This window comes from Gadus chalcogrammus, chromosome 11 (assembly GCF_026213295.1).
Source record: "Gadus chalcogrammus isolate NIFS_2021 chromosome 11, NIFS_Gcha_1.0, whole genome shotgun sequence".
NCBI classification, from domain to species: Eukaryota; Metazoa; Chordata; class Actinopteri; order Gadiformes; family Gadidae; genus Gadus; species Gadus chalcogrammus.
In genome coordinates, this window is record NC_079422.1 from 21414706 (window position 1) to 21433901 (window position 19196).

The 19196-nt window shown below is 47.8% G+C and overlaps 1 protein-coding gene across 1 annotated transcript in view; it reads left to right on the forward strand.

Annotated features, from left to right (window-relative positions):
- LOC130392337 (collagen alpha-6(VI) chain-like) overlaps positions 1-19196 on the forward strand; it is a 34112-nt gene that overhangs the window by 7274 nt on the left and 7642 nt on the right. The window contains exons 2-31 of the mRNA XM_056602829.1: positions 606-716; positions 1011-1616; positions 1916-2521; positions 3459-4028; positions 4174-4794; positions 4933-5493; positions 5666-6217; positions 6560-7135; positions 7423-7983; positions 8208-8575; positions 8883-8961; positions 9419-9564; positions 10878-10970; positions 12757-12810; positions 13210-13281; positions 13524-13550; positions 13767-13811; positions 13902-13955; positions 14121-14183; positions 15186-15251; positions 15598-15651; positions 15742-15777; positions 16188-16250; positions 16873-16935; positions 17260-17322; positions 17512-17574; positions 17825-17875; positions 18153-18188; positions 18679-18741; positions 19056-19118. Of these exons, the coding sequence (XP_056458804.1) occupies positions 638-716; positions 1011-1616; positions 1916-2521; positions 3459-4028; positions 4174-4794; positions 4933-5493; positions 5666-6217; positions 6560-7135; positions 7423-7983; positions 8208-8575; positions 8883-8961; positions 9419-9564; positions 10878-10970; positions 12757-12810; positions 13210-13281; positions 13524-13550; positions 13767-13811; positions 13902-13955; positions 14121-14183; positions 15186-15251; positions 15598-15651; positions 15742-15777; positions 16188-16250; positions 16873-16935; positions 17260-17322; positions 17512-17574; positions 17825-17875; positions 18153-18188; positions 18679-18741; positions 19056-19118 (6354 nt within the window). The 5' untranslated portion in view covers positions 606-637. The remainder of the gene's footprint in view (positions 1-605; positions 717-1010; positions 1617-1915; positions 2522-3458; positions 4029-4173; positions 4795-4932; positions 5494-5665; positions 6218-6559; positions 7136-7422; positions 7984-8207; positions 8576-8882; positions 8962-9418; positions 9565-10877; positions 10971-12756; positions 12811-13209; positions 13282-13523; positions 13551-13766; positions 13812-13901; positions 13956-14120; positions 14184-15185; positions 15252-15597; positions 15652-15741; positions 15778-16187; positions 16251-16872; positions 16936-17259; positions 17323-17511; positions 17575-17824; positions 17876-18152; positions 18189-18678; positions 18742-19055; positions 19119-19196) is intronic.

The following is a 19196-nucleotide window of genomic DNA, read 5'->3' on the forward strand; positions in this document are numbered from 1 at the left end:
CCAGGAGATTACTTTTGTGGAGTAGTCTTGGGGGGTCGATCTGTCTCCAGAGGTCATAACATGTAGCAGACCGAGGGAGATGATTTAGTGGGTCTTGGGCTTGAAGACTCCTCAGTGCTCCTTGGTTAAATCACATAAGAAGTTAAGTTATGCCTTCATTATAAACCCATTATTATATGCATTATTAGTATGGAGGAAATGTATATAATATTAGTGCCTTCAGAAATGTAGTTTCCTTCCAGCCCCTACTATCCAGCTTACACACTCTCTCTCTCTCTCTCTCTCTCTCTCTCTCTCTCTCTCTCTCTCTCTCTCTCTCTCTCTCTCTCTCTCTCTGTCTGTCTGTCTGTCTGTCTGTCTGTCTGTCTGTCTGTCTGTCTGTCTGTCTGTCTGTCTGTCTGTCTGTCTGTCTGTCTGTCTGTCTGTCTGTCTGTCTGTCTGTCTGTCTGTCTGTCTGTCTGTCTGTCTGTCTGTCTGTCTGTCTCACTTCCTCTCACTTCCTCTCAGTTTCTCTCTGTCTCACCCTCTGTTTCTCTCTCTCTCTCTCTCTCTCTCTCTCTCTCACTCTCTGTTTCTCTCTTTCTCTCTCTTTCTTTCTCTCTCAGGAAGAGCAAGGTCTTGAGAGGCACGTGATAACATGGCAGAGATCAGGGGCCTCCTCTTTGTTGCTCTCATGGTCACCGTGTGTCTCCACGGCAACGCAGCTCAGCTAACAGGTACCGTCTTCTCTTGTTCCTGTCTTCTCTTTAAACTGATCAATTCCCTTGCCAGAAACATCTCAATTTGACCTTGTGGCAAATTGAGTTAATTTCACTTTCTGAAAAACCCAAATCATATAATGTGCACGGACCCATTCAGCTCCATGATTTCTAATTATCCTATTCACTTGGGAAAAACTTGCAATACACCATCCTGTTCAATGTCCGCATTGAACCATTTTCGAATTGTGTTTGCAGCTTCGTAATCTAGAAACACACAAACACAAAACCCTTTCCTCTACCCCAACCCAGACACTCACTCCTCCCAAAAATGCACTGAGACATCACTGGCGGACATCGTGTTCCTGTTGGACGGCTCCTCCAGCATCACCCCAGAGAGCTTCAAGGAGATGCTCCTCTTCCTACAGAAGTTCATCCAGAACCTCGATGTGGGCGCGGACAAGGTGCGTGTGGGCGTGGCGCAGTACAGCGACGAGCCGTACAAGGAGTTCCTGCTGAAGGACCACATGGACGAGGCCTCGCTGCTGGACCAGGTGAGCAAGATCAAGCACCGGAAGGGAGGCACCTTCACGGGCAAGGCCATCACCTTCCTCCAGCAGACCTTCTTCACCCAAGAGGGGGGCAGTCGCGCTGCAGAGCGCGTGCCCCAGATCACCGTGGTGATCACGGACGGGGACTCGTCGGACGACGTGATCGAGCCCGCGCGGCAGCTGCGGGAGAAGGGGGTGATCGTGTTCGCCATCGACATCGGCAGTTCCAATTCAATTAACCTGCATGAGATCGCCAACCGACCACACGAGCGCTTCCTGTTCAGCATCACCAGCTACCAGGCCCTCCAGCAGCTCATCGACAGGCTGCTGCAGATCCTCTGTGTGACCGTAGAGGACCAACGGACCGGTATGGTGGCATCTCCACCACATGCTCCCATGAACACAAACACATGCTCATCCAAAATTGACCTTGTGGCGAATTGGGTTAAGTTCACTTTTTGCAAAAACCCAAATCATGTAATTTGTGCACAGTCCCATTAAGCTCCATGATTTCTAATTATCCTATTCAGTTGGGAAAAACTTGCAACAAACAATCGTGTTCAATCTTAGCATTATTACCATTAGCATTGAACCATTTTCAACTTGACTTTCCAGCCTCATCCAGAAACACACACAAACTCACAACCCTTTCCTCTCCCAACCCAGTCCTTCTCTTTCCCCAAAAATGCAATGAGACATCACTGGCGGACATCGTGTTCCTGTTGGACGGCTCCTCCAGCATCAGCCCAGAGAGCTTCAAGGAGATGCTCCTCTTCCTCCAGAAGTTCATCCAGAACCTCGATGTGGGCGCGGACAAGGTGCGTGTGGGCGTGGCGCAGTACAGCGACGGGGCCTACGAGGAGTTCCTGCTGAAGGACCACATGGACGAGGACTCGCTGCTGGACCAGGTGAGCAAGATCCAGCACCGGAAGGGAGGCACCTTCACGGGCAAGGCCATCACCTTCCTCCAGCAGACCTTCTTCACCCCAGAGGGGGGCAGTCGCGCTGCACAGCGCGTGCCCCAGATCGCCGTGGTGATCACGGACGGGGACTCGTCAGACGACGTGATTGAGCCCGCGCGGAAGCTGCGGCAGAAGGGGGTGATCGTGTTCGCCATCGCCATCGGCAGTTCCAATTCAACGAACCTGCATGAGATCGCCAACCGACCGCACAAGCGCTTCCTGTTCAGCATCAACAGCTACCAGGCCCTCCAGCAGCTCCTCGATAGGCTGCTGCAGATCCTCTGTGTGACCGTTGAGGACCAGCGGACCGGTATGGTGGCATCTCCACCACATGCTCCCATGAACAGAAACACAAACACACACACATGCAGGCATTCAGGTCCACACACAACAAACAAAATCGATAAGCGAACGTTAAAAACGAATGATATTTAACAATTATACACCGAAGGCAAAGTGAATAGTGGGGTTATTCCCCAATATTGACCTCAGGTGAATGAATGTTTTAGTATATACTGAACAAACTTGAACACTCCAAAAATAAAAAAGATTACACTTTTGCCAGAATTTATTTGTTTTTAATAGTGTGACGAGACAGAATTTTTTGCGATGTAAACAATATCCCGAGTTTGAAATCTCAATCATGGGATATTGCCCAATATCCTGAGATACCGAACCAATCAAATTGCGTCATCTTAGGAGATTCACGCGTAGCATATACTAAATATATATATGTAATGATTAGGGCTGTCAGTTAAACGCGTTATTAACGGCGTTAACGCTAAACCAATTTTAACGGCGTAAAAATTTTTATCGCGCGATTATTCTTTTTTTCTTTGCCTCAAAACAAAGAAGCAGTAGCCTGACTGCTATGTTCAAGGCAGTATGTTTGTATGTTCATCGTTTAATTGCACTATAGGCTTTTTTTTGTATCTTCCTGTTTTGATCAGTATATGCCAATGTTGTTATCAATAAAAAAACATTTGCACAAGGCAAGCCGATGCACTTCTCCATGTTGATAAGAGCATTAAAATGAGAAAAATTAATGGGACAAAGAAATCAAGGGATATTTAGCATAGAAAAAAGATTTGTGATTAATCGCGATTAATCGTGAGTTAACTATGACATTAATGTGATTAATCGCGATTAAATATTTTAATCGCTTGACAGCCCTAGTAATGATTCTATCTTCAATACTACTCCTTTAATGCCGCCATTCTGTTTTACTCAATTTGTTCCTTCCCCAGCTTTGGTGCAAACATTTTCCGACATCTACTTCCTGGTGGACAGTGGCCTGACCGCGGCCGACTTCAAGCTAACCCAGAACATGATGGTGCGCCTGGTTCAGCAGCTCAACGTGGGAGATACGGCCCACCGCATCGGCCTGGCCCGGTACGGCCAGGAAACCAAGTTGGAATTTCTCCCTAACCAGCACAAGAACAAAAAGGAGGTGGTGGCCAGCATTAAGCGTCTCAGGGTGATCCAAGGCAGTCCCAATGCGCCGCGCAACCTGGGTGGCGCACTGAATTACACCGCCACTAACTTCTTCAGTACCGAGGCCGGGAGCCGTGAGCATCTGGGTTTCCGGCAGTTCCTTGTGGTCGTGTCCGGGGCCAACTCCAGCGACAGCATCTACCAACCGGCCCGCCGGGTGAAGTCCGAGGGGGTGACGGTGATGGGCATTGGCCTCGGCTCGGGCATGACGGACCAGATGAAGACAGTGGCCACTGCCCCATACGTTTACCAGTCTGCCAACATCGTGCCCATGCTGAAGGCAGCGTTTGAGACTGAGGAAGAGCATATGGGCGTAGTTGAGGGTGAGGATCATCAATGACTGACTTGGGATTTTGGTCAGTGTAACCAATGTTCTGTTATATATTGAGTTACTTCGATCTGTATTGGAAATTGGTTAATTATTCCAAATTATAAAACATAGTCCTAACCCCCTCAATTATTTTGCAGATTGTGTAGCTTCCAGAGTAGCTGATGTTGTGTTCATTGTGGACGAATCGGGAAGTATCAAAACTGCTGGCTTTCAGTTGGTGCTCTCTTTCCTGCACAATATGGTGGAAAGCCTTGACGTCCAGACAAACAGAGTACGGGTTGGCATAGTCATGTACAGCGACAATCCTGCAGGCCAGGTCTACCTCGATACCTTCGATAACAAGAATGAGATCCTCCAGTTCATCAAGATTTTGCATTACCATGGAGGAGGCACCAAAACAGGCCTCGCGCTGAAGTTTGCTCGCGAGAACGTCTTTGTCAAACAGCAAGGAGGACGGAAAAGCCAAGGCGTCCAGCAGGTTGCAGTGGTTATCACTGATGGAGAATCTCAGGATGAGGTGGAAAAGGAGGCGGCAGACCTGCGTCGTGATGGGGTCACCATCTACGCCATCGGAATCAAAGATGCGAACAGGACCCAGCTGGTGCAGATTGCATCGCACCCTAGAACCATGCATGTGTACGATGTTGACAGTTTTGTCAGGCTGAAGACCTTGCAGAAGAGCCTGGTGAAGACCATGTGCCGCAACATCTTCCGTCAGGCCATTGCAGTCAACAAGAGAAGAACTGACATCAAAGAAGGTTTGGGCCCGATACAATTGCAATTTTTTTTTTTTTTAATTTTTATGTTGGGTATGGAGTCCAGGACCTTTCAGATGAGAACTCACTACACCAGAAATAAAGATCTATTCTAAAACATTATTTGCTTTATTTCTCCAGGATGTATGCATACAGATGAGGCCGACATATTCTTTTTGATCGACCAATCAGCAAGTATTTCACACGACGACTTCACATACATAAAGAAATTCGTCATTAACTTCCTGAACACCTACCGCATCGGCCCGGACCATATCCGCGTTGGGTGTGTCAAATATGCAGACTCGCCCACCTTAGAGTTCGACCTGACTACGTACACTGACAGCAAAAGCCTGGGGGATGCGGTGGAGAGCATCCATCAAGTTGGCGGCGGTACCGAGACCGGACGTGGCCTGTCCTTCATGGCGCCCCTGTTTGAGAGAGCCATGAAAACTCGAGGGCACAAAGTCCCTGAGCACCTCATTGTCATCACGGACGGGAAGTCGGCGGACAAGGTCCAACTTCCTGCAGAGAAGCTGAGAACCCAGGGTGTCAACATCTATGCAATCGGAGTGAAGGAAGCAGTTGAGACAGAGCTGCAGGAGATCGCTGGAAGCCCACAGAATACCTTCTTGGTGAATAATTTTGATGCCCTTAAAATTATCAAGGACGACATTATCACTGACATCTGTTCACCAGATGGTAAGCACATTTCTTTCCATGTTATTCCATTGTACTGCAACTCAACCATTGGTTGAATATGTACAGGTTCAATGTGTAAGAGTACTAATTTTGTTTTTTTCTTGTTCCTATTTCTCAAATTGGTAATATGAAAAGAAGAAGGGCTTACATTGAATATGTTTCTTGTCCACAGCCTGCAAGGACATTCCAGGGGATCTCCTCTTCTTGATCGAAGGCTCTGATAACATCAGAGAAGAAGACTACCAGAAGATGAAGGACTTCATGAAAGCTTTGATTGGCAAGTCTCAGGTTGGACAGGAAATGGTGCATGTGGGAGTCATGCAGTTCAGCACCAGCAAGACGATGGAGTTCCAGCTCAATAACTTCCATGACAAAGGAGGAATGTTGAAAGCTATTGACAACATGCAGCAGCTTGGCGGAGGCACGCACACGGGCCAGGCCCTGACCGAAGTCTCCCTGTACTTTGACCTGGCCAAGGGGGGTCGTCCGGGGATAAGACAGAACCTGATTGTGATCACTGATGGTGAGTCCCAGGATCAGGTGAAGGGGCCGGCTGAGGTGTTGAGGCAAAAGGGTGTGACCATCTTCTCCATCGGTGTGGTCAACGCCAACACCACACAGCTTCTGGAGATCAGTGGCTCCGATGACCTCGTGTTCACTGAGAGGGACTTTGATGCCCTGAAGGACTTGGAGAGCGAGCTGAATCTGCGTCTTTGTGAGAGAGGTGAGACAACGCTAGGGTTGATGCTGTATATACTTGTAGGAATTGCACTTGCATATTATACTCCAGCAAATAATCAAATCCATCTCAGGGAAAACATTTGCATGCATTTATGTTTACAGTCAATTGTACTATTAAATTACTGAATAAAATGTAGTTGAGTTTGAAATGTTAAAGCAATTTTTCATCGTCATGGCCCTATAACATCAATACTCAAACAATGAATCCATTTTGAAGAATGAGGTAGGTATTGCAGTTAGTCAATATTTTCAAGACCTTACAATACTACACAAGGTCCACATATTTCCTTGCCTTATCCTGAATGTCTTCTGTCTCTTGCTTTAGAGTGCCAGAAGACTCAGATGGCAGACATCATCTTCTTGGTCGATGGCTCCTCCAGCATCAGCGTCGGCAATTTCGCAGCCATGCTGAATTTCATGCAGTCCGTCGTGAACATGACCACCGTCGGCGAGAAGATGACGCGTTTTGGCGTCATCCTCTACTCCAACGAACCTGAATCCAAATTCAACCTCAAAGACAATTTCTCCAAGAGCGAGGTGTTGAAGGCCATCCAGGCGCTCAAGTCCCCGACCGGAAACACCTACACAAGCAAGGCCTTGAACTACACCCTACAGTTCTTTGATGAGAAGTACGGCGGCCGCCAAGCCGCCGAGGTGCCCCAGATCCTGATGGTGATCACAGACGGTGAGGCCACCGACCGACATGACCTGAAGGCTCCATCCGAGGCGCTGCGTGAGAAGGGCATCAGCGTGTTCAGCATCGGAGTGAAGGGTGCCGACAAGACTGAGCTGGTGATCATGGCCGGGGAACCCTCCAGGGTCTTCTTCGTTGACAACTTTGACGCCCTGAAGACCCTCTACAAAAACGTCTCCAGTGAGCTCTGCAGCGCTACCATTCCTGGTAACTATCTTTCTGTCCGTCTGACTGTCATTAAATATCTTTCTGTCCGTCTGACTGTCAAAAATAAATAAGGGTAATACATTCAAGAGAGTTGTACTGTAAAGTACAGAATAGAATACTGTAATAGTAGAACATACAGTGCAGTAAAACATATGGTGAAGTAGGGTGTATTGTATACTGTACTACAGTGGCGTACTTTCAACAGTATTGTCGAAAGTAGTGCATAAAGTATTATATAGTACAGTAGAGCACTGAACCAGACCCTTAAGTCCTCCATGTGTTCCCAGTGTGTAAGAAGGAGAAAACGGACCTGGTTCTGCTGGTTGACACATCGGAGACCATCACCGACACTAACTTCAGCAACATGACGACCTTCATGACCGACCTGATCGGCAGCTTCAAGATCAGCAAGGATCAGGTGCGCGTGGGCGTGGCCCAGTTCAGCAGCAAGCCGCTCAAGGAGTTCTACCTAAACCAGTTCCACACGGTGGAGGAGGTGACCAGGAACATCCTGGATATGGTGCGGCAGAAGGAAGGAACCAAGATTGGAAAAGCGCTGGACTTCATCAAGAGTTACTTTGAGGCGTCCACCGGGAGCCGCATCAGTAGCAGCGTCTCCCAGAACCTGGTGGTGATGATGGATGATGGATCCCTGGACGACCCGGTGCAGGAGGCCGAGGTGCTCCGGGGGATGGGCATCCAGATCATTGTCATTGGCGTCGGTGTCTTCAACCAGCTGGATCTGAAGAAGATCACGAACGACACCAACCTCATCTTCACGGTCCAGGACTACGGCGCACTGGCCAAGCTCAAGCAGAAGGTGGTGAAAGCCATCTGCAAAAAGCCTGGTTAGACTTAATCTGTTAATCGGTTTGTCCTTCTGTCCATCTGCCTGTTTCTCGAAGCACAGTATATTTTTTACTTCATTTGTTTACGGTAAGTCTGTAAGGACTCTTCCTCTCCCTCTCCCTCCCTTTCTCTCCCTCTCCCTCTCTCTCCCTCTTCCTCTCTCTTTCTCTCCCTCTCTCTCCCCCGCTCCCTCTCCCTCTCCTTCTCCCTTTCTCTCTCTCAGACCCTCTCTCTAACTCAGCCTGCAGTATCGATGTGGCAATTGGTTTTGACATGTCCCAGCGCTCCGGGTCCCAGCTGCTTGTCAGTGGGTTCCCCAAGCTCCGGGCGGCCCTGCCGGAGATCCTCCACCGTGTGTCCACACTCAAGGGCCTCTGCTGCGTCCAGAAAACGCCCATCAAACCCAACGTTGCCTTCCGGTTGGTCAGCCAAGACGGGCGTGTCCTGGACGACTTCAACTTTGAGCCGTTCAGCGAGGCGGTGGTGGACAAGGTCATGAACCTGCAGATGTCAGAGACCACCTTCTTCAACACGGCCCTACTCACCTCCTTCCAGGAGAAGTTCAAGACCCAGTCCAATGCTGGCGCCAAGGTACAGCACAGCAGAAACCATCGGGAACACATGTAATGGTGTGAACTTCGCTGAGGTTATGGATAGTAGCATGAAATGTAATATCTTGTTGGGCATTCATTAACAATAAATCAATAAAAGGTGATTATAAAGGTACTGGGTTTGATGTTGAGGTCGTATGTAATAGCTCTCCCCTTTGTGCGACAAACAGATCTTTTCTCACACTCATCTGATTAGGCAGTTTTACTTTAGACAGTTAGGGTTAGGGGTTAAGGTTGCGTATTGAATGTGTCCTCATATTTTTTGTGCGTGTATGTGTGCGTGCCAGGTACTCGTGGTCTTCACAGATGGTCTGGATGAAGATGTTATGAAGCTGGAGCATCAGTCTGAGCTGCTGCGTCTGTCTGGTTAGGCCAGGATGCACTTGGGACTTATACCTGACTTTATTCTCCCTAACACATTGTTTTTTGCACATTAATGTTGACCTATTTTTCTTGCTGTTTCTCTCTCTCTCTCTCTCTCTCTCTCTCTCTCTCTCTCTCTCTCTCTCTCTCTCTCTCTCTCTCTCTCTCTCTCTCTTCTCTCTTGCTCTCTCTCTCTGTCGCTCTTTCTATTTCTACCTATCTCTCTCACTGTGTCTGTATCCCTCTCCCTGTCATTCCTGTCCGTCTCTCCCTGTCTGTCTGCCTCTCTCTCCCTGTCTGTCTGCCTCTCTCTCTGTATGTCTACCTCTCTCTCCCTGTCTGTCTACCTCTCTCTCCCTGTCTGTCTGCCTCTCTCTCCCTGTCTGTTTGCCTCTCTCTCCCTGTCTGTCTGCCTCTCTCTCCCTGTCTGTCTGCCTCTCTCTCCCTGTCTGTCTCTCAGGGGTGAATGCCCTGCTGGCGGTGGCGCTTGACGGTGTGCGTGACTCCAGCCAGATCCAGATGGTGGAGTTCGGTCGAGGGTTCGGCTACAAGGTCCCCCTCAGCGTGGGCATGCAGAGCGTGGGCAGTACCTTGCTCAAACAGATCGTGAGTCCACCTTAACTAAACGATATTAAACAGATCGTAAGTCCACCGTAAAACTGAACCAAAGAGATCGTGAGTCCACCTTAAATTAAACTATACTAAAGAGATCGGAAGTCCACCTTAAACTAAGGTGGACTATACGGTCCACCTTAAAGTTGACATATTATGAAAACGACACTTTTCCTTGGATTTGGGGTGTTATTTTGGTTTTTACTCCCAAACGCATACAAACTTGTAAAAAAGTCTGTACATGATTTTGTGAGTGAGATACGAGTTTCTGAAAGTACCCCGCCTACAGTTACCAAATGAGCATGTCAGATTCGGCGCCCCCTCCTACGTAGGAAGGGGGCATATTTGAAAGTTACCTCCAACTTCCCCACCCCCCTCCAATCAGAGCATAGCTAGGATTTTGTGGACAAGCGGACGAGCGCTGGGCGGAGATGTTCGCGCATTTCAGAAGCAGGGATATTCCCTACAAAAAGAGATGACAAATTTTTCAGTTTGCCATGTGACTGCCTGGCAGGGAATCCGGCGGAGCTGCCGAACTGCCGCCGAAGCTCTGGCGGCAGTCCGGTAGCTCAGCTCCGGGAGTACAAACCCTTCTCCTCCATGTCGCGGTTCAACATGGACTTCAAAGAGTCAAGGCCAAAGCTCCTTTCCCCCAATTCTTCTCAACCATGACCGAGATATCCCCCACTACTAGTCTTTACTCGTTGTGAAAGTACCAGAGACGTCAGACTCTGTCTCCTTTAACTAAACTATAACCAGATCGTAAGTCCACCTTATACTATACTAACAAGATCGTAAGTCCACCTTAAACTATAATATACTATACAGATCGTGAGTCCACCTTAAACTAAACTATATTAAACAGATCGTAATTCCAACTTAAACTATACTTTACTATACAGATCTAAGTCCACCTTAAACCATACTAAAAAGATCATAAGTCCACCTTCACTTAACTATACTAAACAGATTGTGAGTCCACCTTAAACCAAACTATACTAAAACGATCCTCAGTCCACCTTGAACTAAACTATACCAAACAGATCATAAGTCCACCTTAACTAAATATACTGAACAGACCGTAATTCCACCCTTAAACTAAACTACACTAAAATAAACGTATTCTTGCTCCACAACACTCTCTCTTTCTCCCGCTCTTGCTCTCTCTCTCTCCTGCTCCCTCTCTCTGTCTCTGTCTCTCTGTCTCTGTCTCTCTGTCTCTCTGTCTCTCTGTCTCTCTCCCTCTCTGTCTCTCTGTCTCTCTGTCTCTCTGTCCCTCTCCCTCTCTCTCTCTCTCTCTCGTCCAGGACGCCGTGGCCGAGCGAGAGTGCTGTGGTGTCATGTGTAAATGTTCGGGACATGAAGGAAGCCGAGGCTTGAGAGGATCCTCAGCTGCAAAGGTGAAAGGTCACTGCCAGAGATCTGGAAGCACTGGACAGACTTAACGATCAGCGTATGAACGCCACACACGTCGATTGACAAGCTTAACGATCAACAGCACGCAGCTCGCAAATAGTACAGATTAACAAACACAAACAGCCAAATACAAAACACATTTGCATTGTGTGCACGGCGGCACATTAAATACCACAGCATGACGCCAACAGCAAAATGCCTCGCCACGCAGTCGAGCAATAAACATAAACATACAAAACATTCGCAGCATTGCATCATGTGCTCGGCACAAATACCAGTAACAAACAGCATCACCACAAAAAAAACACAAACATCCCAAAGGCAGCTTTGCTTATGCCTCATCGTTACACTTGTCCAACCAAGCTGACCACAGCAAAATCACACTATACAGCAAAAACAACCCCATTATCTACACCAATTGCAATTACAATTATCTACACCACTGACTGAACAGCGTGAGATTTAATCATTATGAAAATAGTTTACTCTCTGATTGATGCTAGTAAAGCTGGAGACACCTTCTCCCTGTGGAATTGAACCTCCCCAGAAAACGGTCCTTCCACTGCTCCCTGCATTTTTTATTATTTTTAAGTCCTTTTCAAAACTGAGCTGAATGAGGTGGCTTTGCGTGCATGCAGCGCACTCCGCCTGTGATCGCTGAAAATGTTCCTCAAAGCAGAAAAGGAGTTTTTTGCCTGTGGCAGTGGAGGCTCCGAAAGTTAAAGCAGACTTAAATGCCACCATGACACTGGGTATTGCTTCCAGCGTCTTGTGGAAAGTGGTGCAAAGTGTTTTCATAGTCCATTTATCATCCTCTGCGCGCATGGAGGCTTCCATTTGGGTGCAAAGGAACTGTCGGGCTACCAAAAACTCATGGATTTGACTGTGCCGGTCAAATCCAAGAGGGGCCTTACATTTTCTCACACCGCTTCCACTCTCACATCGGCTGGGAACAAGGGTGTGTCGAGTTCTGTCAGCAGCTGGGAAATGTTTTCATGTGCTTTGCTTATCACCTGCACTGTGGCCACATGGTCCATCGTTGGTCAAGCAGATGTTTTAGCGTCTCCCCTTTATAATGAACAGCGACTGCGGGAACTTATACAACAGGTTACTCACACTAAAGAAATCTACGACAGGCTGCTCTGCGGACATTTCCTGCACCACCACCACCAAATGGAGCTGATGATTGAAGCAGTGGACATATGGTATTTCTCTCCAGTTCCTCCTGGAGGAGTTTCTGTACTCCACCATGTTTGCCCCACATCACGGAGGCCCCGTCGTACACTTGGCTCAGTATTTTGTCGGTGCTCGATCCAGTCTTAGTCAGCTAGGAGATAACGGTTTGTGTGAGAGTCCTAGCATCCCCGTCCTCTGCAGTGGCTATTGTCAAGAGCCGTTCTTTTATCTCATTGTTGTTTGCATCAATAAACCGAAGAACAATTTAGATATTTTCCCGGCCGGTAGGATCCCTTGTTCCATCAACTTTGATGGAATAAAACGCATCCCCCACCTCTTCAACAGTATGCTTCGTCACTAAGGTGCTCATCATTCGGCCCGGTCTGGCTCATCCTTGCTGCCGGGACTGCACATCGATCGACTGACGCGCGTGTGTGTGTGTGTGTGTGTGTGTGTGTGTGTGTGTGTGTGTGTGTGTGTGTGTGTGTGTGTGTGTGTGTGTGTGTGTGTGTGTGTGTGTGTGTGTGTGTGTGTGTGTGTGTGTGTGTGTGTGTGTGTGTGTGTGTGTGTGTGTGTGTGTGTGTGTGTTTTCAGGGTGCTCCCGGACCTAAAGGTCATCCAGGATTCCCAGGAGAGGAAGGGACTGCCGTGAGTATTATTTTCCTAATATAGTTATCGGTTTATTGAAATACAATTATATAAAAATCAAACTAAAGAGCATACACAAACATGAGCATACATACACGTCCATATATAACATGTACTTTATGACAGTCATTTACATATGCTCACAGTCATGCATACTCTCAGAGCCTGTATCAGCTTTTCTTTATTTTCTGCTTTCCGTTGGTGTCGAATACAAGAATAGGAAAAACTTGCATCACCCAACTTGGACATCAGAGTAATGTTGAAATTCATGTTGCAGTTGTTTTTGGCGGATTTAAGAACTTTTTGAAGACTTTGGAGACTGTATTTCATTCTTATCTCTCACTCCCTCGTTCTCTTGCTCGCTCGCTCTCTCTCTCTCTTTTGCTCTCTTTCCTGCAGGGCGATCGAGGCCATCCCGGGCCCTCAGGGGTCCGAGGGACCCAGGGATGCCCAGGGACCAGAGGACAGAAGGTGAACACACAGCCCAGATGGACAGACAGACGGACCACAGCACCACTAATCCTGCTACTTTCACCACTACAGCTATGCTACATCTAACCCCACAACTACTATTCATAGACAGACACATAGAAGTACTTCTACTCATGATAAAAGCAGTAGACTTGAGTTTTGATCGTTCTGTGGACATTTGAATGACAGCGGTAGTTAGCAAAGTGTGTGTTTAATCTTGTTCTCTGTTGTTTGATTAACAGGGAAATCGGGGTCACCGTGGCGACAAGGTGAGGGTCTGAACCTTCAGGAAACCATTCTTTAGTCCAGGAAGTGAAGTCAGAGATTGGGTATCACGGAGGAATGGTGGGACAGAACTCTGAGAGGAGGAGGTAAGGAGCTGGGAGGAGGAGGTGAGAGGAGAAGGAGCTGAGAGGAGAAGGAGGTGAGAGGAGGTGAGACGAGGAGGAGGTGAAAGGAGGTCTGATTCATTTTTACTCCTTCAGGGTGAAGAGGGTGATTTTGGAATGGATGGAGTCGACGGACAGCAGGTAACCAGCTAGCTTCATCTACACCATCTTACATGTAAAATACACCACCTGTCATATTTAATGTGGTAACGTCTGTGTGTGCATCCTCAGGGTGAAGCAGGCTTGAAGGGAGCTTTAGGAGACAGAGGACGTCCGGGAAATGCGGTAAACTGCTCTTTCTTTTTATTAATAACAAAAACTTATGTTAATCAGTCATGTAGCAGGCTTACAATGACGGTCAGATAGATGTCATTCAGGAGCAGGTAGAGGTTAGGGCATCTGATGTCATGATGACGTTGTGTGAACTGTGACCCATGTTATCGTCTCCAGGGCAACACAGGGATCCGAGGAGAGGGAGGAGATGAAGGACAGCGAGGACTCAGAGGAGACCCGGTATTCTCTGTCTGTCTGTCTGTCTGTCTGTCTGTCTGTCTGTCTGTCTGTCTGTCTGTCTGTCTGTCTGTCTGTCTGTCTGTCTGTCTGTCTGTCTGTCTGTCTGTCTGTCTGTCTGTCTGTCTGTCTGTCTGTCTGTCTGTCTGTCTGTCTGTCTGTCTGTCTGTCTGTCTGTCTGTCTGTCTGTCTGTCTCTCTCTCCGTCTGTCTGTCTCTCTCTCAGTCTGTCTCTGTCTCTGTGTCTGTGTCTCTCCATCTCTACATTGTATATCCTTCATTAAACGATCAGCTACCTGTGCAAAACATGCCCAAATTCTCATAACCTTATTGGACATGACACAAATCAAGTCAAGTCTGAGCTGCAATAGTAGAAAAAAAGTACAATAATAGAAAAAAGTTGAATCAATCGATTCAAAGCTCATATGCACATTTTAAAAGCGGAATTTAGTCTCGAACATTGTGGAAGTAATTAGGTCCTAAAGCTTAGGTCCCAAAGAATAATAATAAGAAAGAACGGATGACAATAGTTATTCATAATTTCAAAGAGATCAACTCCCATCTCTGTGGGGAGTTGATCTCTGTGACAGTGGTCGTCCATCAATCTGAAGATGTGTTTCGAAAGGCGCTTTTGAACTGTAATATTAAGCATATACACACACACACACACGCACAAACACACACACACACACACACACACATGCACACACACACACACACGCACACACGCGCGCACGCACGCACGCACGCACGCACGCACGCACGCACGCACACGCGCGCGCGCACGCACACAGCTGGTGGGTTCTGGTCCAGAAATTCTGAAGTATGGATCTTAAGTTCAGTCCAACAGCCCTTCTGAACCCAGAACTCAGCTGGATGCTCCAGATGTGAACTCTGACAACGTTGTGTGTGTGTGTGTGTGTGTGTGTGTGTGTGTGTGTGTGTGTGTGTGTGTGTGTGTGTGTGTGTGTGTGTGTGTGTGTGTGTGTGTGTGTGTGTGCCTCAGGGGGCAGCTGGATCCGACAATGCAGAGGAGGGACCAAAAGGAGAACCAGGAAACGCTGGTATGCCGGTAAGGAACCTCCTGTTGGGAACCATTTTCTCAATGAATGTAAAGGAATGTTCACTCGTCCATGTCCTTTTCTCTCTCTCTCTCTCTCTCTCTCTCTCTCTCTCTCTCTCTCTCTCTCTCTCTCTCTCTCTCTCTCTCTCTGACTTTGTCTTTCGGTCTCACTCTCTCTGTACCTGTGTTTATCTCTGTCTGTCTCTCAGATCAGCAATTGGACTTAACTTTTTTCTTTCTTCAAAAACACACACACACACACACACACACACACACACACACACACACACACACACACACACACACACACACACACACACACACACACACACACACACGCACACACACTCTCCAGGGCATTCCAGGGAAGGAAGGCGTGAACGGGGAGAGTGGAATCGAGGGAAACGAGGTGAAAGAAAGATCTTGTCTCATGTTCTCATGTTAGGTGGCTCTCTATCATGTCTCTGGACCCGTCCTGACCACATGTGTCCTTCCACAGGGACCCAAAGGAAGACGAGGACCCATGGGAGAAAATGTAGGAGGACACCCTCATCTAACCTCCCCTCCCCTCCCCCTCTCTCCCTTCTCCTCTCTCCCCTCACCTCCCCTCCCCTCCCTCCCCCTCCTCTCCTCTCCTCCCCTCTCCTCCCTTCCCCTCTCTCCCCACTCCTCCCCTCCCCTCCCCTCTCATCCCCTCTCTCCCCACTCCTCCCCTCCCCTCACCTGGGATATTAAAGACTTGGTTGCTCATCTCAGTTTGTGGACAACTGCTTTGTCAGCTGCCATACACTGTGTTTAATTTGGTGTGTGTGTGTGTGTGTGTGTGTGTGTGTGTGTGTGTGTGTGTGTGTGTGTGTGTGTGTGTGTGTGTGTGTGTGTGTGTGTGTGTGTGTGTGTGTGTGTGTGTGTGTGTGTGTGTGTGTGTGTGTGTGTGTGTGTCTCTAGGGTCTGAATGGAGAGTCGGGCATTGTAGGAGAAGCAGGAAGCCGCGGCCCTTCAGGATCCCGGGTAGGTTTTAAACCACAGGGGGCTTTCAGAAAGGAGCCCAGTGGAACCAGTATGAAACTACACACACTACTCTGTAGCTGTGTTCGAAATCGTTCCCTATCATGGATGTAGTGCACTAAATAGGGTACACGCCATTTTGTAGGGTGTTCGAATTCTCAGTGGTCCACTATATAGGGCACTATATAGTGTGTGTATAGCGAAAACGAATACATTTAATGATGGAGTCTCCGGCTTTCGTTTAGAAATGTCAACAATTTATTTGGGATTTAACATAGAATATTTAACATTCAAAATTAATTAAACAAGGAAATGTAACATTCAACATCAATACAACATCCAGCTTTCGTCGTGAGTGCCCGGTTTGTTTACATGATGTCGGCGCATCTGTCTGCGTCACTCAAATACCCGGCGCATTTACTGACGCAAATGACGTTTAGAAATCTTAAGCGTAGTGTCCGAATTCTCGTTTGTTCGTTCCCTAAATAGTGCACTATATCATGAACACTATATAGGGATTAGTGAGTGAGTGGATAGGGAACGATTTCGAACACAGCTTATGTGTGTGTATGTCTGTGTATGTGGGGTCCTGTTCCTGACTCAGTTAGGGTTCTGCTTTCTTTAGGGACCCCAAGGGACCAGAGGTAAACTGGGCCCCAGAGGAATCCAGGGCCTTCCTGGAACTCAGGTCAGTACTCCATCAGAGCCACCGGAACCAGTTTGAACCCGTCTGAACGGAAACAGATATGTCCAGTTACACCTGACTGAATACTTTTAGTGTGTGTTTGATTCTGATGGGCTGTGTGTTTGATTCGGATGGGCTGTGTGTTTGATTCGGATGGGCTGTGTGTTTGATTCGGATGGGCTGTGTGTTTGATTCTGATGGGCTGTGTGTTTGATTCTGATGGGCTGTGTGTTTGATTCTGATGGGCTGTGTGTTTGATTCTGATGGGCTGTGTGTTTGATTCTGATGGGCTGTGTGTTTGATTCTGTGTGTTTTGCTCATTTCCAGGGCAGGCCAGGGGCTGATGGACCAGGCGGTATACCTGGACCACCTGGAGCCAATGGACAGAAGGTACGTGAGATCACATCCTGTGCTATGCTGTGATCTGACAGGAAGTCCCCTGGTTCACCATTTCAATTGTTATATTATATTTAGATTTGAGAAGATCAGATTGGCTACTACAGTATGTGGTCAGGTGACATCATGTTGTGATGATTTGATGTAATGTGGTGACGTCGTGCTGTGTTGTTATGTTGCCAGGGACAACAAGGCGACTCGGGGCCACAAGGAGTGTCGGGACCACTGGGGTCCAGAGGAATGCCAGTAAGATGCTGGAGCGGGTGTGTGTGTGTGTGTGTGTGTGTGTGTGTGTGTGTGTGTGTGTGTGTGTGTGTGTGTATGTGTATGTGTATGTGTGTGTGTGTGTGTGTGTGTGTGTGTGTGTGTGTGTGTGTGTGTGTGTGTGTGTGTGTGTGTGGAAGAGAGTAGTATGTATATATTGGGTGATTATGTGTGAATTAGCTTGGCCTGATGTGCTTTTAATTCAATGTTTTAATTGTGTGTGTTTTTCCAGGGGCAAGATGGCAGAGATGGATATGGAATATCTGGACCGACAGCATCTAAGGTGAGAACCCCCCCCCCCGAAACACACACACACACACACACACACACACACACACACACACACACACACACACACACACACACACACACACACACACACACACACACACACACACACACACACACACACACACACACACACACACACAAATGCAGTACATAGACACATTAACCTATTGAGGGAAATGTTTTCAACATTTTCTAACATAATGTCCTGTACATAAAAGTCCAAATGATTCCAAATGGATTCCAAAACATTTTGTCCTGTTCTTTGATAGGGTGATCCTGGTTTCCCCGGATATCCTGGTGTTCCAGTAAGAGCCTTCTCATTCTGTTGGACGGGATAATACCCATATCAACAACATACATATAAGTAAACTATTTGACCGCAGCCTAGGAAGTCCTTGTCTTGTTTTACTTTGGATCCTATGGTGAAATGGACCAGAGGTATTTCAGTGGCAGCCATGATAAGGGCTGTTTGAATTCTCTCAATGCCATGAGAGGTGCTTCAATGCTTCCTTCCGTACCTCCTTTAGCCTAGGTCACACTGGCCCATCCATTACGATAGGAAAGGGGTTAATGCCATCCCAAAATGTATTTGGGCAGGAACATTTAAAGCGATACGCCATTCAGGCACACTTATTGAGTCTAGTGTGTGACAGTGTGTTAGTACTTCCTGTTCAGAGGTCTAGTGTGTGACGGTGTGTTTGTACTTCCTGTTCAGAGGTCTAGTGGGTGACGGTGTGTTTGTACTTCCTGTTCAGAGGTCTAGTGCGTGACGGTGTGTTTGTACTTCCTGTCCAGGGGGACAGCGGACTAGACGGACCCCATGGAGACCCTGGGCCCAAAGGAAACCTCGGCAGGGGGGTATGTGACGCCATGTGTTAGTTGGAGATAGAGAGTGGGTGTGTGTGTGTTTTAGTAAATGAGAGAGTGTTTGCTGTGTATTCATATATATACATGTGTGTGTGTGTGTGTGTGTGTGTGTGTGTGTGTGTGTGTGTGTGTGTGTGTGTGTGTGTGTGTGTGTGTGTGTGTGTGTGTGTGTGTGTGTGTGTGTGTGTGTGTATGCAATCTTATCTCTGTCGTTTCCTGTGTTTATGTTTTGTGGTTTTTCGATGGTCTCTGTGACTTAGTCTTTTTGTTGTCGTTTGCCGTGACGATGCTTGGCGATGCTGCAGGGAGTCGCGGGATATCCTGGAGAATCGGGCGTGACCGGAGGACCAGGACATCCTGGACATACGGTGAGGGAGGGAGGGAGGGAGGGAGGGAGGGAGGGAGGGAGGGAAGAAGAAAGGAGGGATGGAGAAGAGGGAGGGAGG